The 13,305-nt window shown below is 28.1% G+C and overlaps 2 protein-coding genes across 2 annotated transcripts; both read left to right on the top strand.

Annotated features, from left to right (window-relative positions):
• The first annotated feature begins 2,163 nt into the window (after nucleotides 1–2,163).
• LOC110727662 (chaperone protein DnaJ-like) lies at nucleotides 2,164–4,062 on the top strand. The gene is made up of 5 exons (XM_021907242.1): nucleotides 2,164–2,280; nucleotides 2,437–2,524; nucleotides 2,841–2,914; nucleotides 3,457–3,567; nucleotides 3,964–4,062. The coding sequence occupies exons 1-5, from the start codon at nucleotides 2,164–2,166 to the stop codon at nucleotides 4,060–4,062; spliced, it is 489 nt and encodes a 162-aa protein (XP_021762934.1).
• A 6,756-nt stretch (nucleotides 4,063–10,818) lies between these two features.
• LOC110727953 (pathogenesis-related protein STH-21-like) lies at nucleotides 10,819–12,173 on the top strand. The gene is made up of 2 exons (XM_021907545.1): nucleotides 10,819–11,105; nucleotides 11,611–12,173. The coding sequence occupies exons 1-2, from the start codon at nucleotides 10,916–10,918 to the stop codon at nucleotides 11,904–11,906; spliced, it is 486 nt and encodes a 161-aa protein (XP_021763237.1). The 5' UTR covers nucleotides 10,819–10,915; the 3' UTR covers nucleotides 11,907–12,173.
• Nucleotides 12,174–13,305: the final 1,132 nt, after the last annotated feature.

Here is a 13,305-nt window from a genome sequence, read left to right as displayed (position 1 = left end):
ATATATATCTAAAGAACATCCGCAATATTAATTAAAAACATGATAATTAGAGGTGATCAATTTCAGCCCGACCAGACCCAGCCCAGCCCGATCCAGCCCGAAAATAGGGCGGGTTTAGACAAGCCTAAAAATGCATTTTTAGTTAAAAAATCCAAACTGGACCCGAAAAAAAGCCGAAATTCCAAATTAGAGTTGTATTGTAATGAACATATAGTTGTTTTATAAAGAACATATACCTATTTTGTAAAAAAAAACATCCAACTTCACGTTCTTTATATATATCTAAAGAACATATGTAATATTAATTAAAAACATAATAATTAGAGGTGATCAACTTCAGCCCGACCCGACTCGATCCAGCCCGAAAATAAGGCGGGTTTAGACAAGCCTAAAAATGCATTTTTAGTTAAAAAAAAATCCAAACTCGGCCCGAAAAAAAAGCCGAAAATCCAAATTAGAGTTGTATTGTAATGAACATATAGTTGTTTTATAAAAAACATATACCTATTTTGTAAAAAAAAAGTCCAACTTCACGTTTTTTATATATATCTAAAGAACATCCGTAATATTAATTAAAAACATGATAATTAGAGGTGATCAATTTCGGCCCGACCCGATCCAACCCGAAAATAGGGCGGGTTTAGACAAGCCTAAAAATGCATTTTTAGTTAAAAAATCCAAACTCGGCCCGAAAAAAAGCCGAAAAGCCCACTACATTTTCCGAGTTTTTTGGACACGAGATATTATGTTATGGCCCAGCCCGACCCGAATTTTTTATCACCTTTAATGATAATATAATGTAATGAACATTATTTTTATTCAACCACCATAATCTAAATATAAAATTCAAAGAAGATTTCAAAATAAACAATTAACATATGTCACAAATAAAAGTACCTTATTCTGACAATCAAAGAACATGAAGATAAAAAACATTATTTAACTACATGTTATGTTCTTTACAATTTTATAACATGTTCTTTGCACTTTAACAGAATGTTCTTTACATTTCTATACAATGTTTTTTACAATTCTATAATATATGTTCTTTTCACTTAAACTAAATGTTCTTTATATTTTTATGCAATGTTCTTTCCATTTTTTTTTGGAAGAGATGCACCATGTGGATCGTGCATCCATGCACAAACCATGCATTGTTTTGAATTCATTGTTTTTGTATGGTTTATTGTTTTGGTTTTGTTTTCTCAATAAAGAGTATGATGTATGAAGGTTGACTTGTGTAGTTTTGAAGGTATAAGGCCAATAAGGGGGTTTATATAGGTTTTTGAGGAGTGATGACATAAATTATGACTCTCTTAGGAATTAATATTATTAGGCAATAATAGTACGAGATAAATTTTTAAGAGCTGGTATTTGATAAAAACTCTAACTCTCACATTATTATACATACAAGCGTTTAGTTATAAGTTTTAATATAACTATACGATGGTAACTCGAATTTCTATCCCTTAAAATATTCTTAGTGTTACTCTTAATTAAGATATTAGTTTTAGAGATATAATAGTATAAATACACTAGATTTTTTTTTTTTTTTATCATAAAATATTTCAATGATCTTTTAAAAACAAAACGACCTTTTGATTATTGTGGAATAAAACGACATTTAACATTAATCTTTATAAAAAAATAACACAAAGAATAGAAGTTATCCATTTAAAAAACAAAAAATTGATCAATACTATGTACTTATCAAAGTTATATCTTATTCGACTAAAAACACTATGTGTATTATAAAGTTCAATACTACATATTATTGGTAGACCTGTTCAACAGGCCGGATTCAGGACGAGGTTTTAATTAAATGGTATACATTAATACATACTACTCCGTACTTGGTAATAGATAGACAGAATATATACGAAGCACAAGAATGTACACATGTTTGCTCCAATACCCCAGCCTCAATCTCTACCAGACTACCACATGTCCAATCAAAACCTATGGAGCACCACATCTTTTCCAAAAATAGTACATTTTTGCTTACTAACAAAACTTACTTTCTAAACCTCTGGAATCTTCTACGTACAAATAGCAACCTCTTTTAACTACACAACTCTAACATTCAATTCAGCCTAACCGTCAAAACAACCTTAACCTCATAAAACTCCTAACTACTTTTCTCTGAAAAATTCTTACACAAAAATGGGTGATCACCTTGAAACACTTTCTTCCAATTCCACTTGTTATTATGGAATTCTAGGCCTTTGTAAACAAGCCTCCAATAATGAAATTCGTCGCGCTTATCGCTCTCTTGCATTGGTATATCTTAATGCAACTAGCTTAATTATATGCTAACATTTGATTAAATTATAGCCTATGTTTTTTCAATTCTGTTACATTATTGCATACTTGACTATTACGTTGAGTTGTTTGAATGAATGTACGTAATTTGAGTAATGGTGTGTTGGGTTACAGAAATGGCATCCAGATAGATGGATAAAAGACCCGAAATTAGCAGGGGAAGCTAAGAGAAGGTTTCAACAAATTCAAGAGGCTTATTCTGGTTAGTTTCACACTTTGTTAGAACTACGTACATTTCTTCTAAGGAGTTAATTGTCGCGATTTTCCTAATCCCTTATAGTAAAATTATGGTTATAACACGAGTTTACTTACAAAAGTATTTTGGAAATCCAATCACAAATCATTAACATAGTAATTTAAGAAGCGACTGATATGAATTTATTTTTTCGAACATATGAATAATATGACTAGTAATTTTGGACTGAGGGAATACTTGGGAGTATTTGAATAGATAGCAAAATTTTAATGTTACATTATCATTGACATGATTTATTTTATTGTTTTTACATTGGGGGCAGTTTTGTCAGATAAGGGTAAAAGATCAGTGTATGATGCAGGATTATATGATCTCCTTTTAGATGATGATGATGAGGTGAGTCCAAATTAGGTCCAATATTACTATCTTAATCCCTATTCTCTAATTAACTGGTCGAATTTGATTGGAGGTCATTCACACATAATTAATATATTAAGCTATAAACCCACCTTTTTTTTTACTTGGTTATTTGTTTAGTTAGGCCCTGTTCTATTCACCTTAAAAAAATAATATTAAGTAAAAATAATTTCAATTTAGTAAAAATAAGTTCAGTTTAGTAAAATTAATTCCAATTCAGTAAAAATAAGTCCAGTTCAGTAAAATTCAGTTTTCTTAAAGAAGAATTATAATAGAAAATCAGTAAAAATAATTTCTGTTCAGCAAAAATAATTTCAGTTCAGTAACATTAATTTAAGTTTAGTAAAAATAATAAGTTCAGGAAAAATAATTTCATTTCAGTAAAAATAATTTCAGTTTAGCAAAATTAAGGTGAAGGGGAAGAGAACAAAGCCTTATTCATATTACTATATTAGGTGCACTACAACTCTACAAGAAAATGCTCTTTTATCCTGTTATTAAAAGTTGTTGATCATTTGCAGAACTTTGAAGATTTTATGCAAGAGATGGCTGCCACCATTAAGAGAACTAGATGCCAACAGGTTTATACCTTCATTTGTTGTTTTGGCATGTATATTGGAATACAAACCCATGTTTGAACTTTTTAAATTTTGCTTGAATTTGGTTTGATATACTACCTCCGTTGCATATTATGTGTAACGATTAGACATTTTTCCTCTCTACTTTATGTCAAATCGTTGCAAATAATATGTAACAGAGGTAGTATAAATAATTCAAGTTCGAGTTCAGAGCTCGCACAATAAAATGTGTTCCAACTACTATGGTCAAGCTAAATAGTAAATTCTAAATTGGTACTAAAAACTAGCTTACAAACTTGATTTTTTTGTAACCTAATATTTAGTACCAATTTATGAAATATTTCAATGCTTATATTCACCTTAGGTTGTATATTATTAAAAGCCACAATATTTGGATTTGCTGATTAAAATTAACACTGAATTAATGGCGTTGAAATGTTGCATGAGCAGGAGGGGAACAATTTGGAAGAGCTACAAAAGATGTTAATTGAGATGATTGGCTGTGATTATACGTCTAATTCCTCCATGAAAAAGACTCGTACTAGCTAATACCTGATACCTAAGCTGCTTATTAGGCCTATCTTTTGACGTAGATAAATAATTTATGTTTGACAGGCCCAACTAAGGCCTAGCCCACATGAACATGTAAACCCCCAGCCCAATGTTTTTTTGTTTATTTATTTTTTATTTTTATTTATATTTTACAGATATTTTTTGTTACAAGTCATTTGGTCTTTGTGTTTCAAACAAAAAAAAAAGTCATTTGGTCTTTGTGGTTACAAACTTACAACTCATCTTGCGAATTTGATCATATACACGCGAAATAAGATTTCCATCACAAACGTAATTAGTAATAAACAGAGTAATAATGGTTTGTTCTGATTGACTGAACTTAACTTAACCTAATTTATTAGAGTTGAGTTGAACTTAACTGAACATTTTATGAGCGAAGGAAATTAAGAATTGAACTGAATTTATTGGAGCTGAACTGAAAATAAGCCAAAGAGAATAGGTCATTCAATTTTTTTTATTTATTTTTTTTTTATTTATTTTTTTTTGCAACTCATGCACCTTACAACAATACAACCTAAGTACAATCGATGATATAATATGACAAAAGTTTAAAACAGTCTTTTGTAAGCTATGCTCATTTGTGATAAATGTGTAAAACTAACTTGTATAAATCTTAATATCACAAATTTAGATTAAGTTTGATGTGTTTTTATACTAAGATAAGTAGTTTAAAGTATAATTTAGAGCTTGATTTAAGGTTTTTGAGCCGTGCTTAGTTGTGATCAGCTCATGAAATTATCAAGTTGAGCTTGAGTTAATCATGAAGCAATTAGGACAACAATTAATACTCGTAGTTCCCTACAACTGGCTTTCGGGGCGGTAATTAATGTTGATAAAATTAATATATGCAAAGGAGAAGAATTACTCGATTGAAGATCTTTAAATTAATAGTTGTATCGTGGAAGATAAGCAAAATATGCCAGCATCAATACATGTATTCTTGTGACGAATGCCCCCAAGGTTAACACAATTTATATTAACCTGTGAACCCGAACTCAAACTATGGAATTGTTACAAGAACAATTTAAATCTCTATATAACAATCTCTCGAGTATGTGTATGTCCATTACTTTATAAGGAGTATATAATTTATGTTAATAATTTCATTTTTTATCCTTAGAGTTTGATCTATATTATTTGATTTTCATTTATTTGAGCTTAATATGAACTCATTATTAAAACTTCATTTAGTTAAAATTTTATCATGATTTAATTTGCTTTTATTAATTTTTTGTAGAACATAATTTTCATGAATTTTGTTTAATTTAACTTATTTAAATTATATTTTCTTGGAATAAGTGAAATTATCATATCATATCATATCATATATATAACTAATATATAAAGCTAAACTTTTAGCCAGGTCACGAGATAGCGACACTTGGCGTTCCTACTTTTCGCCAAGTGTCGTGCCACGTTAGATAGATGTAAATAGACTTCATAAGATAGAATTTTAAGATAAAATTATTGTTGGTTTAGTTTTATTTTCGATAAAATACCAATATTTCTGACGTGCAAATTGAATTATAATTTTATTCAAAAAAATTATTATATTATAATTATCAAAAATTATCATATAAATTTATTTTTTTATATCATAATATTTTTTTTGGAACGAATGAAATAGTTCAAAGCGTAAATCATCCATTTATAATATGTACTAACCGGTTAAAATAACATATGTGCTTCACAATCTAATAGAATTTTATTACTATATAGACCTGTTAGGTCTGATCATAAGTTAACTCGAACTAAAATTTTATCTTAAAATTCAATAAATAATCCGGGCATCGCCGGGGTACAAAACTAGTAACTAATATATAAAGCTAAACTTTTAACCAGGTCACGAAATAGCGACACTTGGTATTCTAACTTTTCGCCAAGTGTCGCGCCACCTTGGATAGATTTAAATAGACTTCATAAGATAAAAAATAAAATAAAAATTAAAAAAAAAAAGTTAGTTAAAAATTCCATTTTCAATCAAATTAGGATAGAACTTTAGAATAAGATGGTTAGTTTAGAGTTTTATTTTTGATAAAATACCAAATAATAAATTTATAATTTTCCAAATTTTCGTCAAGTGTCGCGCCACCTTGTATAGATTTAAATAGACTTCATAAGATAAAAAAAAAGTTAGTTAAAAATTCCATTTTCAATCAAATTAGGATATAATTTTAGAATAAGATGGTTAGTTTAGAGTTTTATTTTCGATAAAATACCAAATAATAAATTTATAATTAGGCCACAAGACAACATCATATAGCGTTTTAACTTTCCACGCACCAAGTGTCGTACCACGTTGGATAAATATAGATAGACTTTGTAGCAAAAAAAAGTTAATTTAGAATTCTATTTTCAATCCAATTAAATTATAATTCATTTTATCTTAAAAATCCATAAACAACCCGGGCATCACACGGGCACAAAACTAGTTATGATAAATTTTGATATAAGGCCAAAATATTTCATTTTTACAATAAAAAAAAATATGCTAAGGATAGAATACATTGCAACATGACGTAATAGGAGAGAGTTAAAAGAGTGCCAAACTCCAATATGTTGCAAATAAAGTGAAGTGGAGGAAGAAGATAATATAAATTGGAATCATTATTAAGTGGTAAGTTTGCTAGACAAGTTTTCCTTAATAATAATAATAATAATAATAATAATAATAATAATAATAATAATAATAATAATAATAATAATAATAATAATAATAATAAAATAAAAAGTTTGTTGGACAAGTAGGGGAAATAAAAAAGTGTTCTTTGATTTTATAATTAACTTTTTGTTTTGAAAGAGTTAATTATAAAATTAGTTAATTATGAATTGAATTAAATAAAGTCTTTATATACGAAATAGGTTTCATATTAATTGTTTTTCAATGTACACACTAGTTTTTTGGATGTGTTAATATTAGTTTTCATTTTCATACTAACAACAAACTATTTTTTTTTCCAATAAAGTCTTTATACACGAAATAGGTTTCATATTAATTGTACACACAAGTTAATTATAAATTGAATTAAATAAAGTCTTTATATATGTACGAAATAGGTTTTATATTATTTTTTGAGGGAAACGCCTGCAGGTTTTATATTATTGGTTAATGCATTAATACTAACAACAAACATGTACAGAATAATAATTTTTATTTTTTGGAAAGAATACAGAATAATAAATAAACTAATTTTCATTTTCATATGTTTAAAAACTTGAAATAAGGATTTCATAAGACTTGAACTCTTAACAAGTTGAAATATGTTATCCCTTTAAAATTAAAAATCTTCGTATAAAAATTGATTTTCTTTCTTAATTTTTTTTAAACAATTAAAATGTAATAGAGTTTTTTTTCAAAAAAATATAGTAGATTTTGTTCAATTTTTTGTATATATTTTTTTTAATGATGGGGGTGAGAGAAAGGATTTGATTATATAATAAACGTCACAAGTATTATTCCTGGATTCTTGGCGATAATCCCTGGTCCCAAAAGTACATGTACACCTACAACTAGGTTAAAATCTCGTGCAATGCATAGTAGTTAAATATTTTTTACAATAATAATATTACAAAATATAAAGTATATAAAAGACTTTCAGAAATACTGCATTTGGGTATATATGAAAAGTAATTGTCAAACTGGAAAGAAAATACATAATCTATAAATAATTTACATAAAGATTTTGCAAAAAAAAAAATAAAAAAAAAATAAAAAAGCGAAAAGGGGACGAAAAATTTTCACAAGATAATGACAAGTGTCATGGAAGGATTTTCTTTACGTATAAGTTTTTTTTTTTTTTTTTTTTTTTTGAAACCAAGTTAATACCCAATTTGGTCCGTTCACATTTACTTAATTTCTGTTCAGTTCAGCTCCAATCAATTCAGTTCAGTTCAGCTCCAATCAGTTCAGTTCAGCTCCAATCAGTTCAGTTCAGTTCAGCTCCAATTCAATAAGTTCAATTCAGCTCCTAATTTCCCTCTCTCATAAAATATTCAATTCAGCTCAATTCAGTTCAGTTTAGCTCCAATCAGTTCAGTTCAATTCAGCTCGGTTCAATAAATGTGAACATGCCCTTAGTATAGGTTTAATAGATAGATAGATAGATAGATAGATAGATTAGATAGATAGATAGATAGATAGATAGATAGATAGATAGAGATAGATAGATAGATAGATAGATAGATAGATAGATAGATAGATAGATAGATAGATAGATAGATTATTCAACAACTAGGTTAGAACCCGTGCGATGCACGATTTATATAAAACCTATTTTTAATTTGTATATTTTAAAAATAATCTCTATTATACATGAATATAAATAAGAATTACGCATATTTTGTAATTTTAAATTTTTATATTTTCATCAAAATTATAATATAGTATATGTGTTCAACGTTGTCTAATATAATTCATATTTCAATGTAGGAGGTCATTTATTAGTGTACTATTTTAGGTTTTAATTGTAATATAGAAGCTTCCAATATTTAAATTGTAAAAATGTTAAATATGATAAAATACAAATTAAAAAAATGACATCATCATTACATTTACGCGGGAAAATTTTTATTGAGAAAGCGACACGTGGGCAATTGGTGATGTCAGCAACTTATGTTTTAGTAATAGTTAATAGACACGAAGTATAATTAAAGGAAATTTAGTGGCAAGTTAGTCAGACAATTTGGGGAAAGTATTTTCATTTTTTAATAATTTAATATCATTATCCTTATGGTCTTTTAATTTGACAATTAGCAATGGATAGATCTAACAGTGTGAAAAATATACATATAACATTATGTTTGTAGAAATGATTTAGGCCCTGTTCTTTTCAGCTTAAAAAAATAATATTGAGTAAAAATAATTTCAGTTCAGTAAAAATAAGTTCAGTTCAGTAAAATTAATTTCAGTTTAGTAAAAATAAGTTCAGTTCAGCAAAATTCAGTTTTAGGCCCTGTTCATAATTTCAGTTCAGTTAAAATAAGTTCAGTTCAGTAAAATTAATTTCAGTTCAGTAAATAATCAGATCAGTAAAAATAAGTTCAGTTCAGTAAAATTCAGTTTTTTTTAAAGAAGAATTATAATAGAAAATCAGTAAAAATAATTTCAATTAAGCAAAAATAATTTCAATTCAGTAAAAATAATTTAAGTTCAGTAAAAATAATTTAATTTCAGCAAAAATAATTTCATTTCAGTAAAAATAACTTCAGTTCAGCAAAATTAAGGTGAAGTGAACAGGGCCTTATTAAAGAATAATTATAATAGAAAATCAGTAAAAAATTTCACTTCAGCAAAAATAATTTAAGTTCAGTAAAATTAATTTAAGTTCAGTAAAAATAATTTCAGTTCGGCAAAATTAAGGTGAAGAGAACGGGGCCTTAGTATACACACTGGAATACATCAATTAATAGTTTTACTATAATACTACTACCGTGAACTCCTATGTTTAACTATTGGGTATATATAATTTGTGAGATATAAAAAATTTTAAAAGTTCCACATAATATTTAATGAAATAACTATTCATAAATATGGTCATTTTGTGGAAGATTAACTAACTAATTTCTTTCTAATCAATTTTAAGTACCAAAAGAAGAAAGCACTGTGTTATTTTTGCAAGTAGCTATTCTTTAAATAAGATCAATTATCCAAGTTGAAACTTTTTTATTTTTTGAATAAATCCAAGTTGAAAAAAGTCTATATAATATCCATTTAGTGGAATTCTTTTGACACATTCACTCTTAATCGTCCTAGTTTCCTATTTTGAGTCGTATTCTTTTGACCAATAATTCTCACTGCTTCACCTACTCTGCTTCACCTAACGCTGCATTAGCTTACCATCTTTTTTATGCCTTTAATGCAATGTTATCTTCTAACACAAAGTCTTAGGGAGATTTTTAAGACGTGCGAACTCTGTTCTTTTTAAAATGTAATGCTTGGAGTTCATATTTCGTATATGTCAATGTACAACTTATATCTTATAAGTTATAAGTGTAATTACTTTTTTATTCAATGATAAGAATTGACATTCTAGAAGTATATATATTGTTATATTTCTTAAACATTTATTTATATTTCATTACGTATAAAACTATAAATCACAAATTACCATCAAACATACATGTGTGCTATAAGTATAATTAAAATTACAACTGTTGCAATTATAAAACAATAGATGGAAAAAGTATTCAGCAAAACGGTGAACAATTATAACTAAATTGGCAATTAAACGGTTATATGAACACTTTACTATTTGTAGTCCTATTTAAGAAATAATATGAGAGTAGGGATAGCTCAAGTGGTTAGAGCTTCCCTCTCGATTCTAGGAAATCCTGAGACCCTTATATATCGAATTGGATAATTCATGTCAATCAACTCCAATTTTTATTTCAAGTGAATATTGTAACATAAAATTAAGTTATGTACATGTACTAAAAGTAATAGATTATAATTATATTCATACTTAAAATCGTACAATCGAGAGCAAATCAATTGTACCACTTTTATATATCTAATCATGATCAATTTACTAAGATAAAATATCAAAAAGCTACTAATCTTACATATGAAATCAATTAAATGATCGACAGTTATTCAGCAAGGGCTGCTCCACCAAGAACTACCCAATAACGACACTAAAATAATTAAAGAAGCATCTTCTTTGTCATTACCAAGTTTTCTTTCTCTTATTTTATAGTACGTTACTCTATCATTATAAATACCATATCATATTCTCATTCTTTGCATATCCAATTCACTTGATCACCTTCAATTCCTACTAAAAAATATATCATTTCTTAGCTTTATTGCTCCTTAGTAATCACAATAATCATGGGTGTTTTCACATACACATTGGCTGACATCACTAGCCCTGTCGCCGCGTCCCGGTTGTTCCAAGCTCTAGCCCTTGACAACCATAACTTTGTTCCTAAGACTTTCCCTCAGTTTGCTAAATCTGTTGAGTTTATTGAAGGTGACTCTACCACTGTTGGAAGCATCAAGAAGATCAACTTCCCTGATGGTTAGTTTATTTAATAGCTTAACGTTTTTCCAATTCAATTATCTTATGTGCGTTTCACCAAGTAATACATGTAACAAGTCACTTATTAAAAGTAAACTTGTTACATTGAAAAACGGATAAATTATATTCGAATCATTAACCAAAACTTAAAAGCAGTGGCGGATCTTGGGCAAAAAAAATTTATAAAATATATTCGAATCATTAACTAAAACTTATAACTGTTGTAAGCTCTAATCATGATCGATAAATACAAATCATGCATGCGTTTCACCATGGCCTTTTTAGGCCATGGTATAACGCATGATTAAGTGCACAAATGACCGTGTGGCCAACAAGACCACCTTTCTTTAGCTTTCTTAAGCTATATATAGAAGCATGGCCGTATACAACTTCCAAACTTTTTTTTTTTTTTTTTTGGGTTTTATTTTACACGGTTTGACTTTTGTGTTTATAAATGTACAACTTTGATCATTAATATTATATATATTTGTTGATTATTTTGCAGAGGCTCCATTCAAATATGTGAAAAACAGAGTTGATGAGATTGATGCCAACAACTTCTACCTTAAGTACACTTGCATTGAAGGAGATGTGTTTCCTGATACAGTGGAGTACGCTGTGTATGAAGACAAGTACGAGGTGACCGAAGCCGGAACCCGGTGCAAGATGGTAGCACACTATCACATGAAGGGAGACAGTGTGATGAAGGAAGAGGATCTTGAAAAGGCCAAAGAAGGAATTCAGAAGGTGTTTAAGGCTGTTGAAGAGCACCTCATTGCCAACCCTCAAGTCTATGCTTGATTGAACTATTTAGTTGATCATCCAAAGCTTTATGAGAAAATTTGACTTAAAACTTGGGATGATATAATTGAGGATATGTAATGTGTGGTGTGGTGTGTTTATTTATATATTTTTTTTCCTTCGTTTATTTTGATGAGTTTGGGAAAAAAAATTAATAATAATAATGTGTGACAGTGTGAAACATGTATGTACTTGCTAAGAAATGCACTATGAATTTGTAAGAGATTTTACATTTTTAATATATGAGTAACAATTTTCTATGATTAAGTTGTTTGTTTCAACTTCTTACTAGTACCGGAGTACTAGTACGGATTATTATTTTTCAATACTATGCATAAGTTTAGATGAGATAATATAATTTCTGATACACGTACATTAAACAACGTTACGACAAAAATTAGCTCAAATTATACAATAGTTATGATAATTTTGCATGCTGATATAACGTCAAAAGAATATACGGTAAGTTGAAAGAGTCAAATTAAAGTCTGTACAAGTTAAGAAGTTAAATGTTTCAAAAAAAAAAGTCAAGAAGTTAAAGTGTTCTAAATTCCACATCCCTTTAATTTAATAGCAAGGCAACAATCAATTCGTGTTTTTTAATAGCAAGACCACAATCTATCTATCTATATATATACTAAAACATAGGGCACTCGAAGCTCCACTCTAACTACACTTTGACACGTGTCGAGCTATTGTTAAAAATTTTCCCGCTTCATTTTTCACTCCTAAATATAGCAACTAAATAAAAGATTATATGTTATAAAATAATATAAATATTTTATACTCACTTACCTATAAATATTATATACCTACTTCCTTATGCATGTAAAATCAGGATATAATCTCTGATTATACTTCCTTATAATATTGTACATCTAAATGTTTTTATTATCTTGATCTTAATATTTGATCTTAAGATTTTTTTTTTTACCAGCAATATTTGATGTTAAGATTCATGATCTTAAGCCGTGAAAATTCTTAATTGCACTATGAGCATGTATTTTTTAACAATCCGTTGTGGGTTTGCACTTCATCATTATTGATGATGTAGTTTTTAAAAAAGATACAGTATAAGAATTTTTAAAACAATGCAATTTATTTTTCTAAAACTGTGAAAATTTTATTAGATATATTAAAATAATGAGATAATTGATCTTATATAATTTTTGACCACATTGTGGCCTGGGATAGCGAGAAAGTGTTATAATGTTGATTAAACCTAAAGTACACATTTTAAGGTAATCATAAACTTTCATATGTTAGGTGCTACAAAATCAGTTCAGACACATTTTAAAAAAAATTGGTCAGGGTTACTCGCTTAGTCAGGGGTTACTCGGTCAGTCAGAGGTTACTTGGTTTGGGTTACTCGATCAATCAGAGGTTACTCGGTATATTA

The sequence above is a fragment of the Chenopodium quinoa genome, unplaced genomic scaffold (assembly GCF_001683475.1).
Source record: "Chenopodium quinoa cultivar QQ74 unplaced genomic scaffold, ASM168347v1, whole genome shotgun sequence".
In the NCBI taxonomy this organism is placed as follows: domain Eukaryota; kingdom Viridiplantae; phylum Streptophyta; class Magnoliopsida; order Caryophyllales; family Amaranthaceae; genus Chenopodium; species Chenopodium quinoa.
Note: the sequence above shows the minus strand (reverse complement) of the source record. Positions and strands in the feature narration are given on the sequence as shown.

Coding starts and splice junctions, on each gene's coding strand:
- LOC110727662 (XM_021907242.1), top strand. CDS start 2,164: ATGGGTGATCACCTTGAAACACTTTCTTCCAATTCCACTTGTTATTAT. Junction 2,525..2,840: donor AATTCAAGAGGCTTATTCTG/GTTAGTTTCACA, acceptor CATTGGGGGCAG/TTTTGTCAGATAAGGGTAAA. Junction 3,568..3,963: donor ATATTGGAATACAAACCCAT/GTTTGAACTTTT, acceptor TTGCATGAGCAG/GAGGGGAACAATTTGGAAGA.
- LOC110727953 (XM_021907545.1), top strand. CDS start 10,916: ATGGGTGTTTTCACATACACATTGGCTGACATCACTAGCCCTGTCGCC. Junction 11,106..11,610: donor GAAGATCAACTTCCCTGATG/GTTAGTTTATTT, acceptor ATTATTTTGCAG/AGGCTCCATTCAAATATGTG.